Genomic DNA, 15584 nt, shown 5'->3' with positions numbered 1-15584 from the left:
ATTTAATAATAATTTTATTATAGAGGTATTAAAAACATTTATATTTTTTATGCATTTTTCTAGCAGTATTAAAATTATTAAATATGAATTGTATAAATTATTCACTTTCTAAATGCATTTTGATTATTGTAACTTCTTAATTATTGTTAGATATTGTTGTCATTTTTTTTACAATTTAATTTATTAACTAGGTCGTTTTAAGCTGCATCTTATTTATTATAAATTATTTTATTTATTATAAATATTATCAATTATAATTAATAATTAGTATTGTAAAATTAATGTTAAAATATTTGTATTGTTTACTTTAATAGCTATATAATTTATAAAGGAAATGTATAACTATATAATTTATAAAGGAAAATGTATAATTATATAATTTATAATAAAATGTATAATTACATAATTTATAATAAAAAAGAGGAATTACTTTTGCTAACGCACATTCTATCAATTTGATAGAATTATTATTAAATAAGTATAATTTTGTTATATATATATCATGAGATATATGTGTGTATATGAAATTAATTTATCTAGTTAGGTATATACACATGTTCGAATATGGCGACGTCCATGGTGACGCATCGTTTATCAGCACTGTATTTCTACAAATATTTTCAAATAATTGTAGGAGACAGTCTAAAATAAATACTGTCAGATTGCTCTTTTAACTCTTAATAATTAGAGTCTGCAAATCTGGATGAAACTAAGGAAAAGATGATTGCCGCCTCAGAACCGGTGGTAAGTCAAATGTTTAAGGTTATAATAATTGATAAACACATGTAGTTTTACTTCAAAATAAAAGTTTTTAATTAAAATATATTATTTTATTATTTATTATTTGAACATTTTTTTACTGATCTAAACAAATAATTAATGTATTCAAGAGGCTATAATTTTAATCCCATAATACAGGAATATATTCCTGGTGGAAGACAAATAATTTTACGACATCCTGAGTCAATGACTAATCAACAATTATTAAACAATCAAACAGTCGAAGGAGAAAATATTTTATTACAAAAATTTAGTCAAGTAAACATTTCAGATACATTGCCAGTGAGTATATATGATGTTTTTATTCTTATTAATTAATATCTTAATACATCAATTATACATGTATAGAAGGAATTTTGGATTGTACGTGAAAATGATGTATGTGGGGAAGAAGAATTATATTGTTCAGGCAAAGTTGCAATTCATTCAAAGGGTAACCAAACAACTAGGATATTGGAAACAACATATACTTGTGAAACAGATATTAAACATGCACTGTGGTGTAAATTTCATACTAATATACATGATCATTTAGTAAAAGGGAAAGAAACAGATGAAGGAGATGATTCTGATAAAACAATAGAATGCATTTGCTTAATTGATTCATATACTCTTAAGGTATTTACCAGCCTTGGAGAAGATTATGTATCCAGTTTGCAATTTCAGGTAATATTTTAATTAAATGTAATACCATGATTAGAGACTTATAATTATATCATTATTTAGGTATCTGCTGTTTGGTCAACAAGATATGGAATTTTGTTGGAAAAAACACAAATTCCTATATCAGAAATGAGGTACATTTCTTAATTTTTAAAAAGCTTGTATAATAACAATATAAAAATGTGCATAAATAATATTATGATCGATATTTGTAGATATACATCATTGGAAGGAAGTAGATTACAATTACACAATAACACAAATTTGCCAGTGGTATTTTCTCTTACACATCCTTTAGATGAAATTTGTCCTGTACTTATTAAGTATGGTACTATCATAAATTGTATAAATCTCTTTATAACACTTTAAATCAGAAAGTATATTTATATGATTTTATTTATAGGAAACATATCATATATGTATGATTCAAATCAGCAAATTGTATTTACTAGTTGTGAACCATCTTTGGCTGTGATATATGATACAAAGACTGGATTACATTCTGTATATAAAATACGTAAAGCATCCACAGAAGAGTGTCAAATGGTTTGTGGAAATAGTGATATTACGCCTAGTATAGTTAATCAATCAGCAAGTGCTTCATCTTTAAATATTGGAAGCAATCTTTCTTGTAATAAAAGTACAAATAAAGGACACTTAAGTATTTTTGGTAAGAGTAATAAAATCACGTAAAAAAATCATTCAGTTGGGGAAAATTGAAATTTTTAATTCAAAGATATTTGTATTTCAGGAGTACCAAATCCACAATATAATATGGGACTAGGTATGTCAAATAGTCCATTTGGTTCTCGAACATCTTATACTACTACTTGCTCAGGAGGTCCATCACCTTCTCAACAACAACAGCAACATTCAAGATCTCAGAGTCCAATGGCAACTATTTCACGTTGTCAGTCTCCTACTCATTCTGCTTTCTCACCTTTACTTGGTGTATCTGCGAATTCAATCATTCATCATACAAGGTTGCATCCACTAACGACTTCTTTATTAAACCACACACAAAATAGTCCTCTTGGTAGTTGTAGCAACATACAATTGCAGGATGTTATTTCACCAAGTAAACCTTTATATCCAGAAATATGTCTAGATCATGTATGGACTGAGAATATTGGAATCTCAAAGTATGTATTATATGCTCATAAAAATTTTACAAATTTTTTTCATACTTTCTAGTGTGTTCAAACAATATAGCATTAATATTTCTTTAAGGGATGTTATATCCAGTCGAGCATCAAAAGTTTTTTTATCGTCAGACTTTGTGGGGCAGAACTATTTATGTTACTTAGTTCCACATAGATCTCAACTTTCTTTAGTAAGGCTTGAAAAAACAAATAAGCAGCAACAAATTATATTTGGCATGGTAACAAGCATTGTGGCTAAGGGTGCTGTTAATATACCAGTTAGTATTCATTAATACTTTCAAATTATATTTAATTATTAGTAAACATATAAAACGAATTACCTTATATTTTAGAATTTACATATAATAGCAATAATGGACCTATCAAATGCAGTCGTGTTATATTCGGGAGTGATTTGTATCGGAAAATTACATGTGACTGGAATACTACCAAATCTAACTGGGTATAACTACTTTTTGTCCAATATAAATCACAAATTAAGTTCTCCATTCCCGCGACGAAGTTCGCTGATTTCTCAAAACTGTACCGCTTCTCACGATATTAAGTTTGAAGAAGGATTACATTTATTAAGTCCTGTAGGTGGTAACTGTGCAAAACCACCTATTTTACTAGAAAATTCTTTAGTAGAGAATAATTTTCTTGTTTTAAAAGAAGCAGTCGGAAATAAAATTACTTTAGAATATGGAAGTAAAAATTATTTTCGAATAACATTACCAACGTCCAGTACCTCTCCTTTAGGTAAGCATTTATAATAATTGTTATATTCGATTTAATACTAAATATATTTTTTATATATTTTTTACAGTAACTAAATGTTTACAAACGTTAAGAAGCGTTTTACAAAAAGATTTAGCGATGCAGTTATTGGTAAAATGGTATGCGGCACGAAATGCTCCTGGACCTCAAGATTTTTCACCAGAGCAAGAATGGTATCTTTTTCTTGTAGTTTTATTTACGTTATTAGGATACGAAGTAGAAAAGTTACAATTAATTCAAAAGAACGAAAAAGACCAACTTAGTGAACGCAACAGTCCTATATTGGTGTCGAAGAAGCAGAAAACAAATAATTCTGGATCGAACGATGACTGGAAGTACACAAAAAATTTTATAAAAAATGGAAATTCTCAAATGTTCATTTCAAATGTACTTGGGCTGCAGAAAACGTCTAATATATTTCAAGCTTCAGTGCCACATATTATAGAATCAAATGCAGGGAAAATAAATACGCAGTCTATTTTATTTCCATATTTTCCACTCGTCCTGCTTTCTTTACATCTTTTATATGAAGAATTAAAGCTGAATTGCATGATGTCAGAAAGTTTACCTCTGCTTGCACAATTATTATACCAAATAAGTTTGGATTTAAAATTTAATGTATACGCTCATCATTATTTTCTTGATTTTCCATCTGTCTGTTACTTAAAAAATGTTGTATCCCAAATGAAGGAAGTGGATTTGCAGAAAATCACTATACCGAATTATATTCCATTAAAACCACCGAACATATTTGAAACATTAAATAATCTATTAAATGGAATGGAAGTAACACCGTTCCCTTATTTAAGTCAAGTAAATCCAAAGACGAAAAATGTAATTTATTTAGTGGCACTTATAGCAAACGAAAACGAATCTATCGTGTTAGAAGTCGATAGATTTATAAAGCATATAATACCAGTTGGAAGTCGTGTAGATTTCCAAGAAAGCGGAAATAAATTCGAGAAAGAAATATGTAAAAATTTTGAATGTACTGCGATAGATAGAATAGTATTATTATATCATGAATTAGGTAAGTTTTTAATGCTTAAAATATTATTAATTTTAAGTGTGAGTTAAAAATTAAAATATTTTGTTTTCAGGTATGAATAAAAAAGATCTTGAAACATTACCTCCTGGTGTATCACTGTTGTTGAAAGATATAATGTATAGATGTAGAGAACGACCTCCATCGAATTGGCCAACGCAAGTATACGAATTAGTAGATCGGCAAGATTTATCTGCACTGGACGAACATTTAAAATCAATATCAAATCACTTGGAAAATGACGGAAAGAATTATTCGATTAAAGATCCTGAACAAGATGATGGAATGGAATTTGATGATGCTGTATATATAAATAATATTTACAATTATAAAACGTATTTACACAATATTATTTGTTATATATATCAATTATGATATTATAGGTGCTAAAGTTAAGATTTAATAAGGATCATAGAATAGCAGAAATTCGAAAACTATTAAATTCGTCAAAACCGGTAAGAATAGCGATAGTTCAGAGGCCAGATGTAAGCGATCACGAATTTATAGAAGAACAAGAGAAACATTTACATGCATTGTGCACAAGAACAATGGCTCTCCCAGTAGCTAGGGGTATGTTTACACTCAGAACTTCAACTCCTATTATCACAGAACAGTTACCAATTCCTCGACTTTGCTTAACTGGTATGTACAAATGATAGCATTTATATTTTTAGAAATTTTTAACAATCTAAAATGCATATATATTTATATAGGAAAAGCACCTCCTCGAGGAACAACTGTAGAGCTAGCTCACATAGATGTCCCTCCAAATATGAATGTATGGCCATTATTTCATAATGGTGTAGCTGCAGGTCTTCGTATTCATCCAGATGCATCTAATATTGATTCAACATGGATAGTGTACAATAAGCAACAACAAGGCGAATTTGGTATTGAACATTCCGGATTCTTAATGGCTCTTGGCTTAAACGGCCATCTGAAAAATTTAGCACCTTATAGTATGTACGAGTATCTAGTTGAATGTCACGAGGCTACCAATGTTGGACTGCTGTTAGGATTGTCAGCAACTCATCGCGGTACAATGAATGTTTCCATGACTAAATTGTTATCTCTTCACGTGGAAACACTACTACCTCCGACAAGTATCGAATTAAATGTTCCACAGAATGTTCAGGTTGCTGCATTAATGGGAGTTGGTTTAGTATATCAAGGAACTGCCCATAGACACATTTCACATGCTTTATTATCAGAGATTGGTAATTATCCAATATAAAATATCATAATTTTAGGATTATTATTATTATAAAATTATATTTCGCGATTTAATAAATCATATAATTTTATCGAAGTAATTAAATTATTTGAAGGTAGACCTCCAGGACCAGAAATGAAAAATTGTATAGATCGGGAATCTTACTCTTTAGCAGCAGGTCTTGCATTAGGTTTAGTAGTATTAGGATGTGGAGGTGGTCCAGATTTAGCTAACATACCAGACACTTTGCATTACTACATGGTTGGAGGACATGTTAGACCTTTTACTGGAGCACAGAAAGACAAATATAAATCACCTAGGTATATTTCGTATTTAATTTTGTAACTACAATTTCTTTTTACATCTTCCTCTTCTTTTTTTAATAATTTTAGCTATCAAATACGAGAAGGTGATTCCATAAACATCGATGTGACAAGTCCTGGAGCGACTATAGCTCTCGGTCTTATGTACTTTGATACAGGAAATAGAGCAGTAGCAGAATGGATGCAAGCTCCTGATACACAATACTTATTAGATTTTGTAAGACCTGATTTCTTATTATTGAGAATATTAGCAAAATCACTTATTCTCTGGAATGAAATTGAACCAACAAAGTCCTGGGTTTCTAGTCACGTTCCTAACATTGTTTATAAATATAGATTGCAAAAGCCAACCTCTGAAATAGGACAGAATGTAGATTTGGAAACCATGAAGTTAGTATATGGAATAATATGTTGATATTATTATTTTCTTTATACTAATTAATATTTATTAAAACAGCCAAGCTTACTGCAATATCATTGCGGGTGCCTGTATGGCTTTGGGTTTAAAATTTGCTGGGACCGCTAATAGAAACGCTTTCAAAACTTTATATAATTATGCCCAGATGTTTACGGCATTGTCGCATAAAACTATCGCCGAACTAGCAGGAAAATCAACTATCGAAACTTGTTTAAACGTTACTTTACTTTCTGCTGCTGTAGTGATGGCAGGAACAGGAAATTTAGAGGTAAGTTAACAAATTATTTAATGCTCTTATGTTCGTTAACTTATTTGTATCAAACTACATAGATTATGAGAATATGTCGACACATAAGAACTCGTGTGGGACCTGCGAGTAACGTTGTTACATATGGATCTCATTTAGCCACGCATATGGCTCTTGGTCTCCTTTTTCTTGGAGGAGGAAAATATACTCTCTCTAACAGTCCTAGTGCTGTAGCTGCTCTTATAATTTCCCTATTCCCCAAATTTCCAACACACAGTAATGATAACAGGTTAATATTAGTATAGTTTATTTATAAAAATTGATTCATTATCTATTTTAAATTGTTCTTATTAATTATCAGGTATCATTTACAAGCTTTGCGACACTTATATGTATTAGCTGCTGAGCCACGCGTGATTTTACCTAGAGATATTGATAGTGGTCAGTATTGCTATGCAACAGTGCATTTAACATTTGAATCTGAGAAAGATGCAGAAGGGCAAGATTTAATACTTCAAGCGCCATGCTTACTTCCGCAGTTACGTAATATTAAAAAGATTGAATTAAAAGACGATCGATATTGGGAAATTATTTTTGTGAAAGATCATAACTGGCAACAACTTGAAAATATGCTCAAAAAGTGTAAAACATTGAGCGTTAAGCAGAGAGCTGGTTGTTTACCGTATATAGAGGATCCTCATGTAATTAACATTTCGTTTTTTACAATATTAAAAGTATATAAATATATTGAAATTTAATACTTTTTTTTCAGGGCTTTAGAAGTTTAATCGCTCAAACTTTAACAACGGAAAATGTTATTGCATGGGCTGCTCGACCCGAGTGTGTAACTTCGTTTACAAATGATAAGACCATTTTAAATATAGTAAAATGTTTTTTGCAAAAGCCCAAACAAGATAAAACTAACTTGAAAGTGCAATCTTGTGGTACTTCAGCCAAAAATAGTTCTGGATATCTATCACAAAGCTCGAGCAATACATCCGAAAGAACAAGTAATAGCTGGAACGAGCAATTAGATTCTTGTAATGAAAAAATGGAAATTGTAGGATTATCTAGTTTAAAAAGTACAAGTTCTTTCTGCAAATACGAGGGACAATATTCCGAAATGACAGAGTTTGAAAAACAGTTTCTACACTCGTTTGCTATAATTGTATATGAATGCGTAGTGAAAGATAAAGTGAGTCTTCTTCCGTTATGGGTGAATTTAATAAAAAGTATGGAAATCATAGGAAAAGAACCGAATACTTTTTCTATATGGCAAATAAAACTTGTTTCATCTCAAATGTTAAAAAAATCTTACATGGAAAATAAAAATCCCTTGCTTGGTACAGAAAGTATACTTGCAATTAAACAAAATATTTCGTATATTATGGATAACTGGGAGCGTGGTAAGTAAATCCTTTTAATATTAAATATTTGTTTTTTTCAACATTCAACAATTGTTTTTAGAGCTAACACCACATATAAAGTCTTATTTAACAAATGAAAACATTGAAAAAAATGTACCATTGCTACGAAGAATGTGCACATATTTCGTATTTTATGACATTCCATATAAAATGGATTACCAAACAGTCTGTAAGTTTAACTCTTTATTGGTACACATATTTTTATGACGATTTATATTTATTATTATTAATCTCGATATATTTTTAGTGGCATCATTATTAAACACAGAAGTAAAATCTAAGATACCTAATGTAACATTGTACAAATTATATAAAATATTAAAATCAAGCTAATCATGCCTATTGTGTGAATAATTGAAATTAGTTTTGTACAAAATATTTTAAAAAAGAATTGATTATTGAATTGATTTATATTTATACTTTACTATTGGAAAGATACACATGATCATATTACAGATTGATAATTTTCATCAACTCAAAAATATGCATGATTAGGTTTTGTTGTAGAGGTAATGTGTTTTTTTATTATCATGTATCATATGCATAAAAATATATACAATCGATGTTTATAGATAGAATATTAATGATATAACAAATAATTAGTACAAAATTAATTTATTGTTTTGAATATTATAATAAATTTACAATATGAAACAAATTAAAATATAACTTTACAATTTTTTATATGTACATATATATACAATGTATATAAAAATATGTATGTAATTTGTAAGTAATTTTAATGTTTAGTTGAAAAACCAGTATATTAATTTGAAAGTTTATACAATAAAATAAAAAAATTCTGTTTTATTATCCATAAATATTCGATTTCTTATAAATTCTAAAATAGATTATGTACTTAAGTTGTATAATTATGAAACTATATAATTTTTTTTTGTTTAAATGTTTTTAGGATAAATACCAGAGTTCCTAGTAATAATAAATTAATATCTCTCGAATCATTTAAAATTTATAATAGTTTCAATTCACCTAAATAATGAACTGCGTCTTCTATAAAATTGTTCTTCATGTATAATAGGAGTACCAGTTACAGTATATATTATATTATCAATCATTTCACCAATAAAAGTATAACAATATATACAACCAACTAAAATACCCCCTAAATGTCCTATAAATGAAGATTGTGGAACTAAAAGATGAATTAAAATCAATTCAACCCAGACAGCAATTTTACTAGAAACTCTGAGCCCTCCAACATCTTGAATTCTATCATATTCCTCACAAACTACAATTACTTTTAATGCAAATAAAATAGCAGAGAATCCAATAGCGCATTGCGTGTAATATCCATAATCTCCAGTTAATTGCATTAAAGCATATCCTAATCCTACGTACATAGCACTGCATCCACATGAAAGAATAGCTAATAAAATAACGAAATTTATCGTTCCATACATAGGTTCTAAATATGAACCTTTCAAGATTAAAGATACCATGTTGTAATACAAGTGCATGTCTGAACCATGTTCAAAATTTGACATTAAGAAAGAATTCCAATCACGATATTTAAATATTTTTACTGCTGATATGCATACTTCTTCCGCATTCCATGGAACTTTTATTAAACCAACATACAATAAAACCTGTGAAATAATTTTTTTTTATAAAGTAACAATTACTTTGATGTATTAATTTCATTTGTGCAGAGATTAAATTATGATTTATCCACCTGTGCAATAATTGTAATTAAAGTAACTGGTGGAATTTTATCAATGCCATAGTTTAGAGCTTGCATGCCCAGCAAATAAATGCCGTATTGCAAACCCTGTTGTCTTCTCTGAGTAGGTCTCATAGTTTTGTGTTAATTCACGAAGGTAAAATGTATATGTTTATCTGACAAATTATTTCGTTCGTAACCTGAATTATAAAGTTTAGAACATTGTGTTATTTTCAATATAGGTTATGTTTCACACAGGTTGAAGTAGATGAAAGCAATGAATGAAAATTTTACCACACGAAATATTTCCAGTATATCAGACACTTTTTATGTTTCATAATTACTAAGTAGAATATATTGTCATCATCGCAGTTCAATGACTTTGTTAAATCAAACTATGCTATGTTTCGCACACGTAGTAACACGTTGAGCCAATCAAAAGAAAACACATCGATTTACAAACATGCTTCACACATTCATCACACATGCGTGAAGTTGCGAAAGTATTGTATTCTTTTATTTTATTTCGAAATGTAAAATACAAGTACTTTCAATAATTTTGTAAAATTTTAGATCTTTATTTATAAAATAAATATACAAATTACATAGAACTATTAATCCTTGTGTATTAAGTTATAAAGTCAATAAATAGCAAGAAATGCTTTTTAGCATATTGCAAACCACGTAATATATATGCATAACACATACATACATACATATATTTTTATATATATGACGGATAACATATATGTATGTGTATATATATATAGTTGGTTAATTTTTTTTTTTACAAATTAGTATCTAAATAAGTACTAAAACAAGTCTAGATTAATAAATAGACTGAATGAATAAAATTAGCAAAAAGAAAAAAAAATGATTCAGAAGACTCAGCTTGAAAAGCCAGGATTTGTATGTTCTATGATACATCTGCGGCAATAACGTTTCACTGCTCGGTATCCAACCCATGTAACCCTCGGGCATTCGCCAATATTCAGCTGTCTCAGTCCTCGTACGTAATATGCTAAAGCTTCTAATCCAGCATCCGTAACACGTTCACAACCGCATAAAGATAATTTCTTCAAATTTGGACATCCGGTAGAAAGGGCTTCAAGAGTTGCATCACCAATATCACATTTTCCTATATCGAGGGCTCTTAAACGCGGACATCCGCGTGCCAAAGCTAACGTAGCACTATCACTAAGTGCCTCACAGCCACGGGCATTTAAATACCTTAATTTGTAACAGTGCCTGGCAACAACCAACAGACCAGCGTCTGACACGCGATCACATTTTCCCACTGAGAAGTAACGCAACGATGGGCCGAGACGTGCTGCTAACTCCCGTACTCCGTAATCCGTAATCTTCACACAATCAGAGACAGACAACTGACGCAAATTACCACAATAGGAGGCGATTGCTATGAGGCTGGCATCAGTTATCCGCGCACATCGTCGCAAATATAAACAGGCAAGATGTGGCATGCGGGACAGTGTCAAAACTAAGCCAGAATCTTCCATACCGTGACAATCGCTGAGATCTAACGACTGTAACTGCAACGTTGTTATTCGACTACATGCTCTTGTAACGTTGATACATCCTGTCAAGTCTAGTTCCTTCAGATGTATACAATTGTCTAAGATAGCCGTCACGTTTGTGTCTGTAACTCGTCGGGAGTGTCTTAAAACCAACGAAGTTAAATTTAGAAATGGTAACTGGGCAAAAATTCCAGCCAGGCCAACAGCACCTTCAAGTATCAAACGACGGATATACGTGTGGCATCCTCGTCTAGTTAAGGCGTTCAACGCAGCTGTTGCATTTTGGGGATAACGTATTTCTACTTCTTTCCAAAGTGACGGATGCCATGCTATTTCCCAAAGGCGTCTGCAAGTTTGAGCAACAGAACATAAATCTCTGGTACTCAGCCAACTGAATATCTTCAGCAACAAAGTATCATCCAGCTGACACAGATCTGTGACATAAATGCACTTTTGTTGTAACAGAATTTGCTGTCTGATCGGAACTGATATAACGGCTGATGAAGATGTAGAACGACAGACATTGTTATCTAATGTATGATATCCTAAGTCAATTGCATCTGATGTTGGCCTATATAGACCAACCTTTTGCGATGAATATGGAGCTTCTCTTTCAGAACTGTCCTTTTCCCCAAAGGATGGAAGGAGAAGTGGACACGATCCATCCATTCCATGCTCTATTCTGAATTAAAACAACGTACGTTTGAAATAAACAATAAAACTCGAAGAAATCAATTAAAATTATTACTGTAATCCTTTTATACTTTGCAATTTTAATGTTATTTTATAAACTATGTTTTGTATATATTTTAATAATATTTACATTTTCAAGTGAAGCTTCAAAAAAGGGAGATCGGTGAAAGATGAAAATAAATTTTTAAAAAATTAAAAAAAAAAAGCTTTAGTGTTAGGACTCAAATTTCGCGGGTATATTGAGAGTTAATTAATTGTCTTGTTGAGCAAATTACATGCCATAAAATTTCATGCGAAACGTATTTTAGTAAGTATTTACTTACTAGAATGCGGCAAATAGAAAAATCAGTAACAATATATGATATTATGGAACAATATCGATCTATTTAGCACTGCCTCCATTTTGAGCTTATATTCCAATTCTTGTACCAGCTGGAGATCGTAGCTACTTCGTGTAATAAAGTTACAACATATTAATATTTCTCGAGGTATTAATTAGTACGTGTGCTGAAAAATTATTTGATTACATACTTAGTACTATGAATTGCAGGGAAAATATTAAATTCAAAATATGCTTATTTATAAGGCTCCAATACTGTCGATAAATCCCCACTTTTTAAATAGAACTTCTTAGGGTAATTTCCATTGATAATTAAACATTTTTTTAGTACAAACTCAACGCAAATTTTCATTATTTGTCATTTATAATCACGATTCTTTCATATTTCTATCTATTTCAGTTCTTTTGATTAATTTACGATATAAAATAAAGTAAGAATGTATAAAATATCGAATTGTACAATTAGTTTAGTTTTATTTAATTACAATATGAAATGTATATTGTAATTTTTATGAAGTACTCGTATAATATAATTACGACTTTGTACTGGAAGAAATCGTAACATAATCATGAAATATATATATATATATATATATATATATATATATATATATATATATATATATGATTTCAAAGTTAGAGAACATTGTAAACTTGCCTTAAATATAAATATAGAACGCAATTTTATTGTCCATGTAGGAGGTTAGTTTGAACGAAACGTCAAAATCAAGTACCTCATACTATGAGGTTAAAATTTATATAATTAAAATTATCTTACCAAAATGGCAAATACTTTAACTAACGTGCCCGTATCAAAGATTATAAAAAATAAAAGCAATTTCGAAGATGAACCGAAGAAGAAAAGTCGAGAAGATTGGCGGAAAGCTAAAGAGTTAGAAGAAGCAAGGAAAGCTGGCACGGCACCAGCTGCAGTAGATGAAGAAGGCAAAGACATTAATCCACACATTCCACAGTATATCAGTGCTACACCATGGTATTTTGGAGCACAAGTATGTGTTAACCTCATTATGATATTTCTTTTATCATTAGTATTCGCAATACTGTAACAATATATAATAACTATGTAATAATATTTAAAGGGGCCTACTTTGAAACATCAAAGACCACAGCCTGAAAAACAAAAGAATTACAGCGGCATAGACGAATGGTATAAACGTGGCGTAGACTCATCTAAAGTAGCAACAAAGTATCGTAAAGGAGCATGTGAAAATTGTGGAGCAATAACTCATAAGAAAAAGGAATGTATGGAACGTCCACGTAAAATTGGCGCAAAATACACGAATGCAAATATAGCACCAGATGAATTTACTCAACCAGAATTATCGACGGATTACGATGGCAAAAGAGACAGGTACAATTTGTATTTGAGTTTCACCTAACATGTTGAAGAATAGACAAAGGATATTATATATATATTTACATCTAATACAGGTGGGCTGGGTATGATCCTTCGCAGCATAGAGCCATTGTTGAAGAGTATCAAAAAATTGAAGAAGCAAAACGACAAATGCGTGCAGAGAAGTTAAATGCAGAGGAAAATGACGAACAAGATTCTGATAAAGATGAGGATAAATATGTTGACGAAGTTGATATGCCAGGAACGAAAGTGGATTCCAAACAACGTATTACTGTTAGGAATCTACGAATTAGAGAGGACACAGCAAAGTATTTGAGGAATTTAGACCCAAATTCGGCGTATTATGATCCCAAAACGAGATCAATGCGTGATAATCCTTATACTGGCACAGAGAGAGAGTAAGTGCAGATCAGTTTATAGTTTTTGAAGCTACATATATTTCCAAGAATATTAAAATATCTGTGTTCCGTTGCAGGGTCGATTACAAAGGTGAAAATTTCGCACGTTTTTCAGGAGATACACAACGACATGCAAACGCTCAGCTGTTTGCATGGGAAGCACATGAACGCGGTGTTGACGTTCATTTACTTGCCGAACCTACAAAATTAGAATTACTTAAACAAGAATATGATAAGAAGCGTGACGAACTGAAAGACAAAGCTCGTGATAGCATAATTAACAGATATGGCGGTGAAGAGCATTTGGATGCTCCCCCACCTTCTCTTTTATTAGCACAAACAGAACAATACGTTGAATATTCTAGATATGGAAAGGTGTGCACAGTTATACATTAGTAGAATACATGTTAAAGTTACATTATATTATATTTTACGATTCATTTACAGATTATAAAGGGACAAGATAGACAAATAATTAGGTCCAAGTATGAAGAGGATGTATATCCAAATAACCATACTTCTGTTTGGGGTTCTTATTGGCATGCTGGTAAATGGGGATACAAATGCTGCCATTCGTTTCTAAAAAATTCATATTGCACGGGAAACGCAGGTAAAAAAACAGCCGAAGCAGTGGCTATTGAAACTAAAAGGCCAATGCACGAAGAAGAAAAATCCAATATAAGAACAATGAATTTGTCTGATGAAAAATCAGAAAGTAATGACAGTTCCTCAGACGAGGAAGAGAAAGTATCGAGAACGATAAAGTCAAAGTCATCTAAAAGAAAGGAAAAGAAACAAAAGCAGAAAGAAAAACGAAAGAACAAGAAAAAGATTGCTAGATTGCAAGAACAAGATAAATTGCAGCAAGCATTGCAGAAGGAAGAAGAAAAACAAAAAGAAGCAGAAAGGCTACTGCAGATGAGTGAAAGAAAGCGTCCTTATAACAGCATGTATGAGGTTAAAGAACCAACAATGGATGAAATTGAAGCATTTCAGATGAAACGACAACGTGAAGACGATCCGATGGCAGAATTTCTTAATAAATAATTTTTAGAAATTAATGATTCCTGTAAATTTTTCTAATGTATCAAAAAATTTAGTGTTAGTATGTTTAAAATGTAACTCAAATATATATAAGATTGATTCATTTTATATAAAAATGTAATATAAGAAAAGAGAATATCTTGTACAGGTTAACGTATTTAATAAATCACGTGAAAAATTGTAGTGTTGGAATTTACGAGATTTTGAGTAGCGAATAAATTTTTATTTATTCCCTCGGATAGATTTTCATTAAGCAAATATTTTATTTTCACAGATGTATTACCAATTATTGTATTTAGAGTAGGAAGCAAAGCTACCCAAGTACTTGATATCAGTTTCAAACGTTCAATAGTTTTAAACATCCATTTATAATTTTACTCGTCAATCTTTCCAGACATAACAGAAAGATGGAAAATTTGTGAAAAAATAAATATAAATTAAGAAAGTTGAATCATTTGAACTCTCGAATGTATTAAATAT

At 30.6% G+C, this 15584-nt stretch overlaps 4 protein-coding genes across 6 annotated transcripts; 2 read left to right on the top strand and 2 right to left on the bottom strand.

Moving 5' to 3' along the window:
* Positions 1-466: 466 nt before the first annotated feature.
* LOC122534165 (anaphase-promoting complex subunit 1) lies at positions 467-8416 on the top strand. Its single transcript, XM_043664534.1, has 21 exons — positions 467-744; positions 919-1062; positions 1129-1446; positions 1507-1577; positions 1659-1771; positions 1847-2113; positions 2195-2585; positions 2674-2863; positions 2939-3344; positions 3412-4392; positions 4463-4710; positions 4791-5049; positions 5121-5624; positions 5736-5940; positions 6013-6333; positions 6401-6629; positions 6692-6897; positions 6970-7309; positions 7381-8014; positions 8076-8204; positions 8283-8416. Exons 1-21 carry the CDS (start codon positions 721-723, stop codon positions 8366-8368), a joined length of 6066 nt encoding a protein of 2021 aa, XP_043520469.1. The 5' UTR covers positions 467-720; the 3' UTR covers positions 8369-8416.
* A 532-nt stretch (positions 8417-8948) lies between these two features.
* On the bottom strand, positions 8949-10243 carry LOC122534157 (rhomboid-related protein 4-like). Its single transcript, XM_043664530.1, has 3 exons — positions 10011-10243; positions 9729-9916; positions 8949-9642 (listed from the first exon to the last, which is right to left on the bottom strand). Exons 2-3 carry the CDS (start codon positions 9849-9851, stop codon positions 9022-9024), a joined length of 744 nt encoding a protein of 247 aa, XP_043520465.1. The 5' UTR covers positions 9852-9916; positions 10011-10243; the 3' UTR covers positions 8949-9021.
* Positions 10244-10279: 36 nt separating this feature from the next.
* On the bottom strand, positions 10280-12616 carry LOC122534146 (F-box/LRR-repeat protein 7). Of its 3 annotated transcripts, none has more exons than XM_043664505.1 (3): positions 12476-12616; positions 12268-12389; positions 10280-11933 (listed from the first exon to the last, which is right to left on the bottom strand). In XM_043664505.1, exon 3 carries the CDS (start codon positions 11918-11920, stop codon positions 10604-10606), a length of 1317 nt encoding a protein of 438 aa, XP_043520440.1. In that variant the 5' UTR covers positions 11921-11933; positions 12268-12389; positions 12476-12616; the 3' UTR covers positions 10280-10603. The 3 variants fall into 3 exon arrangements, with proteins under 3 accessions (XP_043520440.1, XP_043520439.1, XP_043520441.1); XM_043664504.1 differs by having other exon boundaries at positions 12268-12392; positions 12476-12608; XM_043664506.1 differs by having other exon boundaries at positions 10280-11928; positions 12268-12392; positions 12476-12608.
* A 349-nt stretch (positions 12617-12965) lies between these two features.
* LOC122534140 (pre-mRNA-splicing factor SLU7) lies at positions 12966-15343 on the top strand. The gene is made up of 5 exons (XM_043664492.1): positions 12966-13294; positions 13385-13656; positions 13737-14060; positions 14138-14435; positions 14508-15343. The coding sequence occupies exons 1-5, from the start codon at positions 13067-13069 to the stop codon at positions 15105-15107; spliced, it is 1722 nt and encodes a 573-aa protein (XP_043520427.1). The 5' UTR covers positions 12966-13066; the 3' UTR covers positions 15108-15343.
* Positions 15344-15584: the final 241 nt, after the last annotated feature.

This window comes from Frieseomelitta varia, unplaced genomic scaffold (genome assembly GCF_011392965.1).
Source record: "Frieseomelitta varia isolate USP_RPSP 00005682 unplaced genomic scaffold, Fvar_1.2 scaffold_577, whole genome shotgun sequence".
Taxonomy (NCBI): Eukaryota; Metazoa; Arthropoda; class Insecta; order Hymenoptera; family Apidae; genus Frieseomelitta; species Frieseomelitta varia.
This window is presented reverse-complemented; position numbering and strand designations above follow the sequence as displayed.

Excerpts from the sequence above, each read along its gene's own strand:
- LOC122534165 (XM_043664534.1), top strand. The coding sequence starts at position 721 with ATGATTGCCGCCTCAGAACCGGTG. Across the intron at positions 2,864-2,938 it reads AGGGTGCTGTTAATATACCA|AATTTACATATAATAGCAAT; the intron begins GTTAGTATTCAT and ends CTTATATTTTAG. Across the intron at positions 6,334-6,400 it reads GTAGATTTGGAAACCATGAA|CCAAGCTTACTGCAATATCA; the intron begins GTTAGTATATGG and ends TTATTAAAACAG.
- LOC122534157 (XM_043664530.1), bottom strand. The coding sequence starts at position 9,851 with ATGAGACCTACTCAGAGAAGACAACAGGGTTTGCAATACGGCATTTAT. Across the intron at positions 9,643-9,728 it reads TAATTACAATTATTGCACAG|GTTTTATTGTATGTTGGTTT; the intron begins GTGGATAAATCA and ends ATTATTTCACAG.
- LOC122534146 (XM_043664505.1), bottom strand. The coding sequence starts at position 11,920 with ATGGATGGATCGTGTCCACTTCTCCTTCCATCCTTTGGGGAAAAGGAC.
- LOC122534140 (XM_043664492.1), top strand. The coding sequence starts at position 13,067 with ATGGCAAATACTTTAACTAACGTGCCCGTATCAAAGATTATAAAAAAT. Across the intron at positions 13,657-13,736 it reads TACGATGGCAAAAGAGACAG|GTGGGCTGGGTATGATCCTT; the intron begins GTACAATTTGTA and ends CATCTAATACAG. Across the intron at positions 14,436-14,507 it reads AATATTCTAGATATGGAAAG|ATTATAAAGGGACAAGATAG; the intron begins GTGTGCACAGTT and ends ATTCATTTACAG.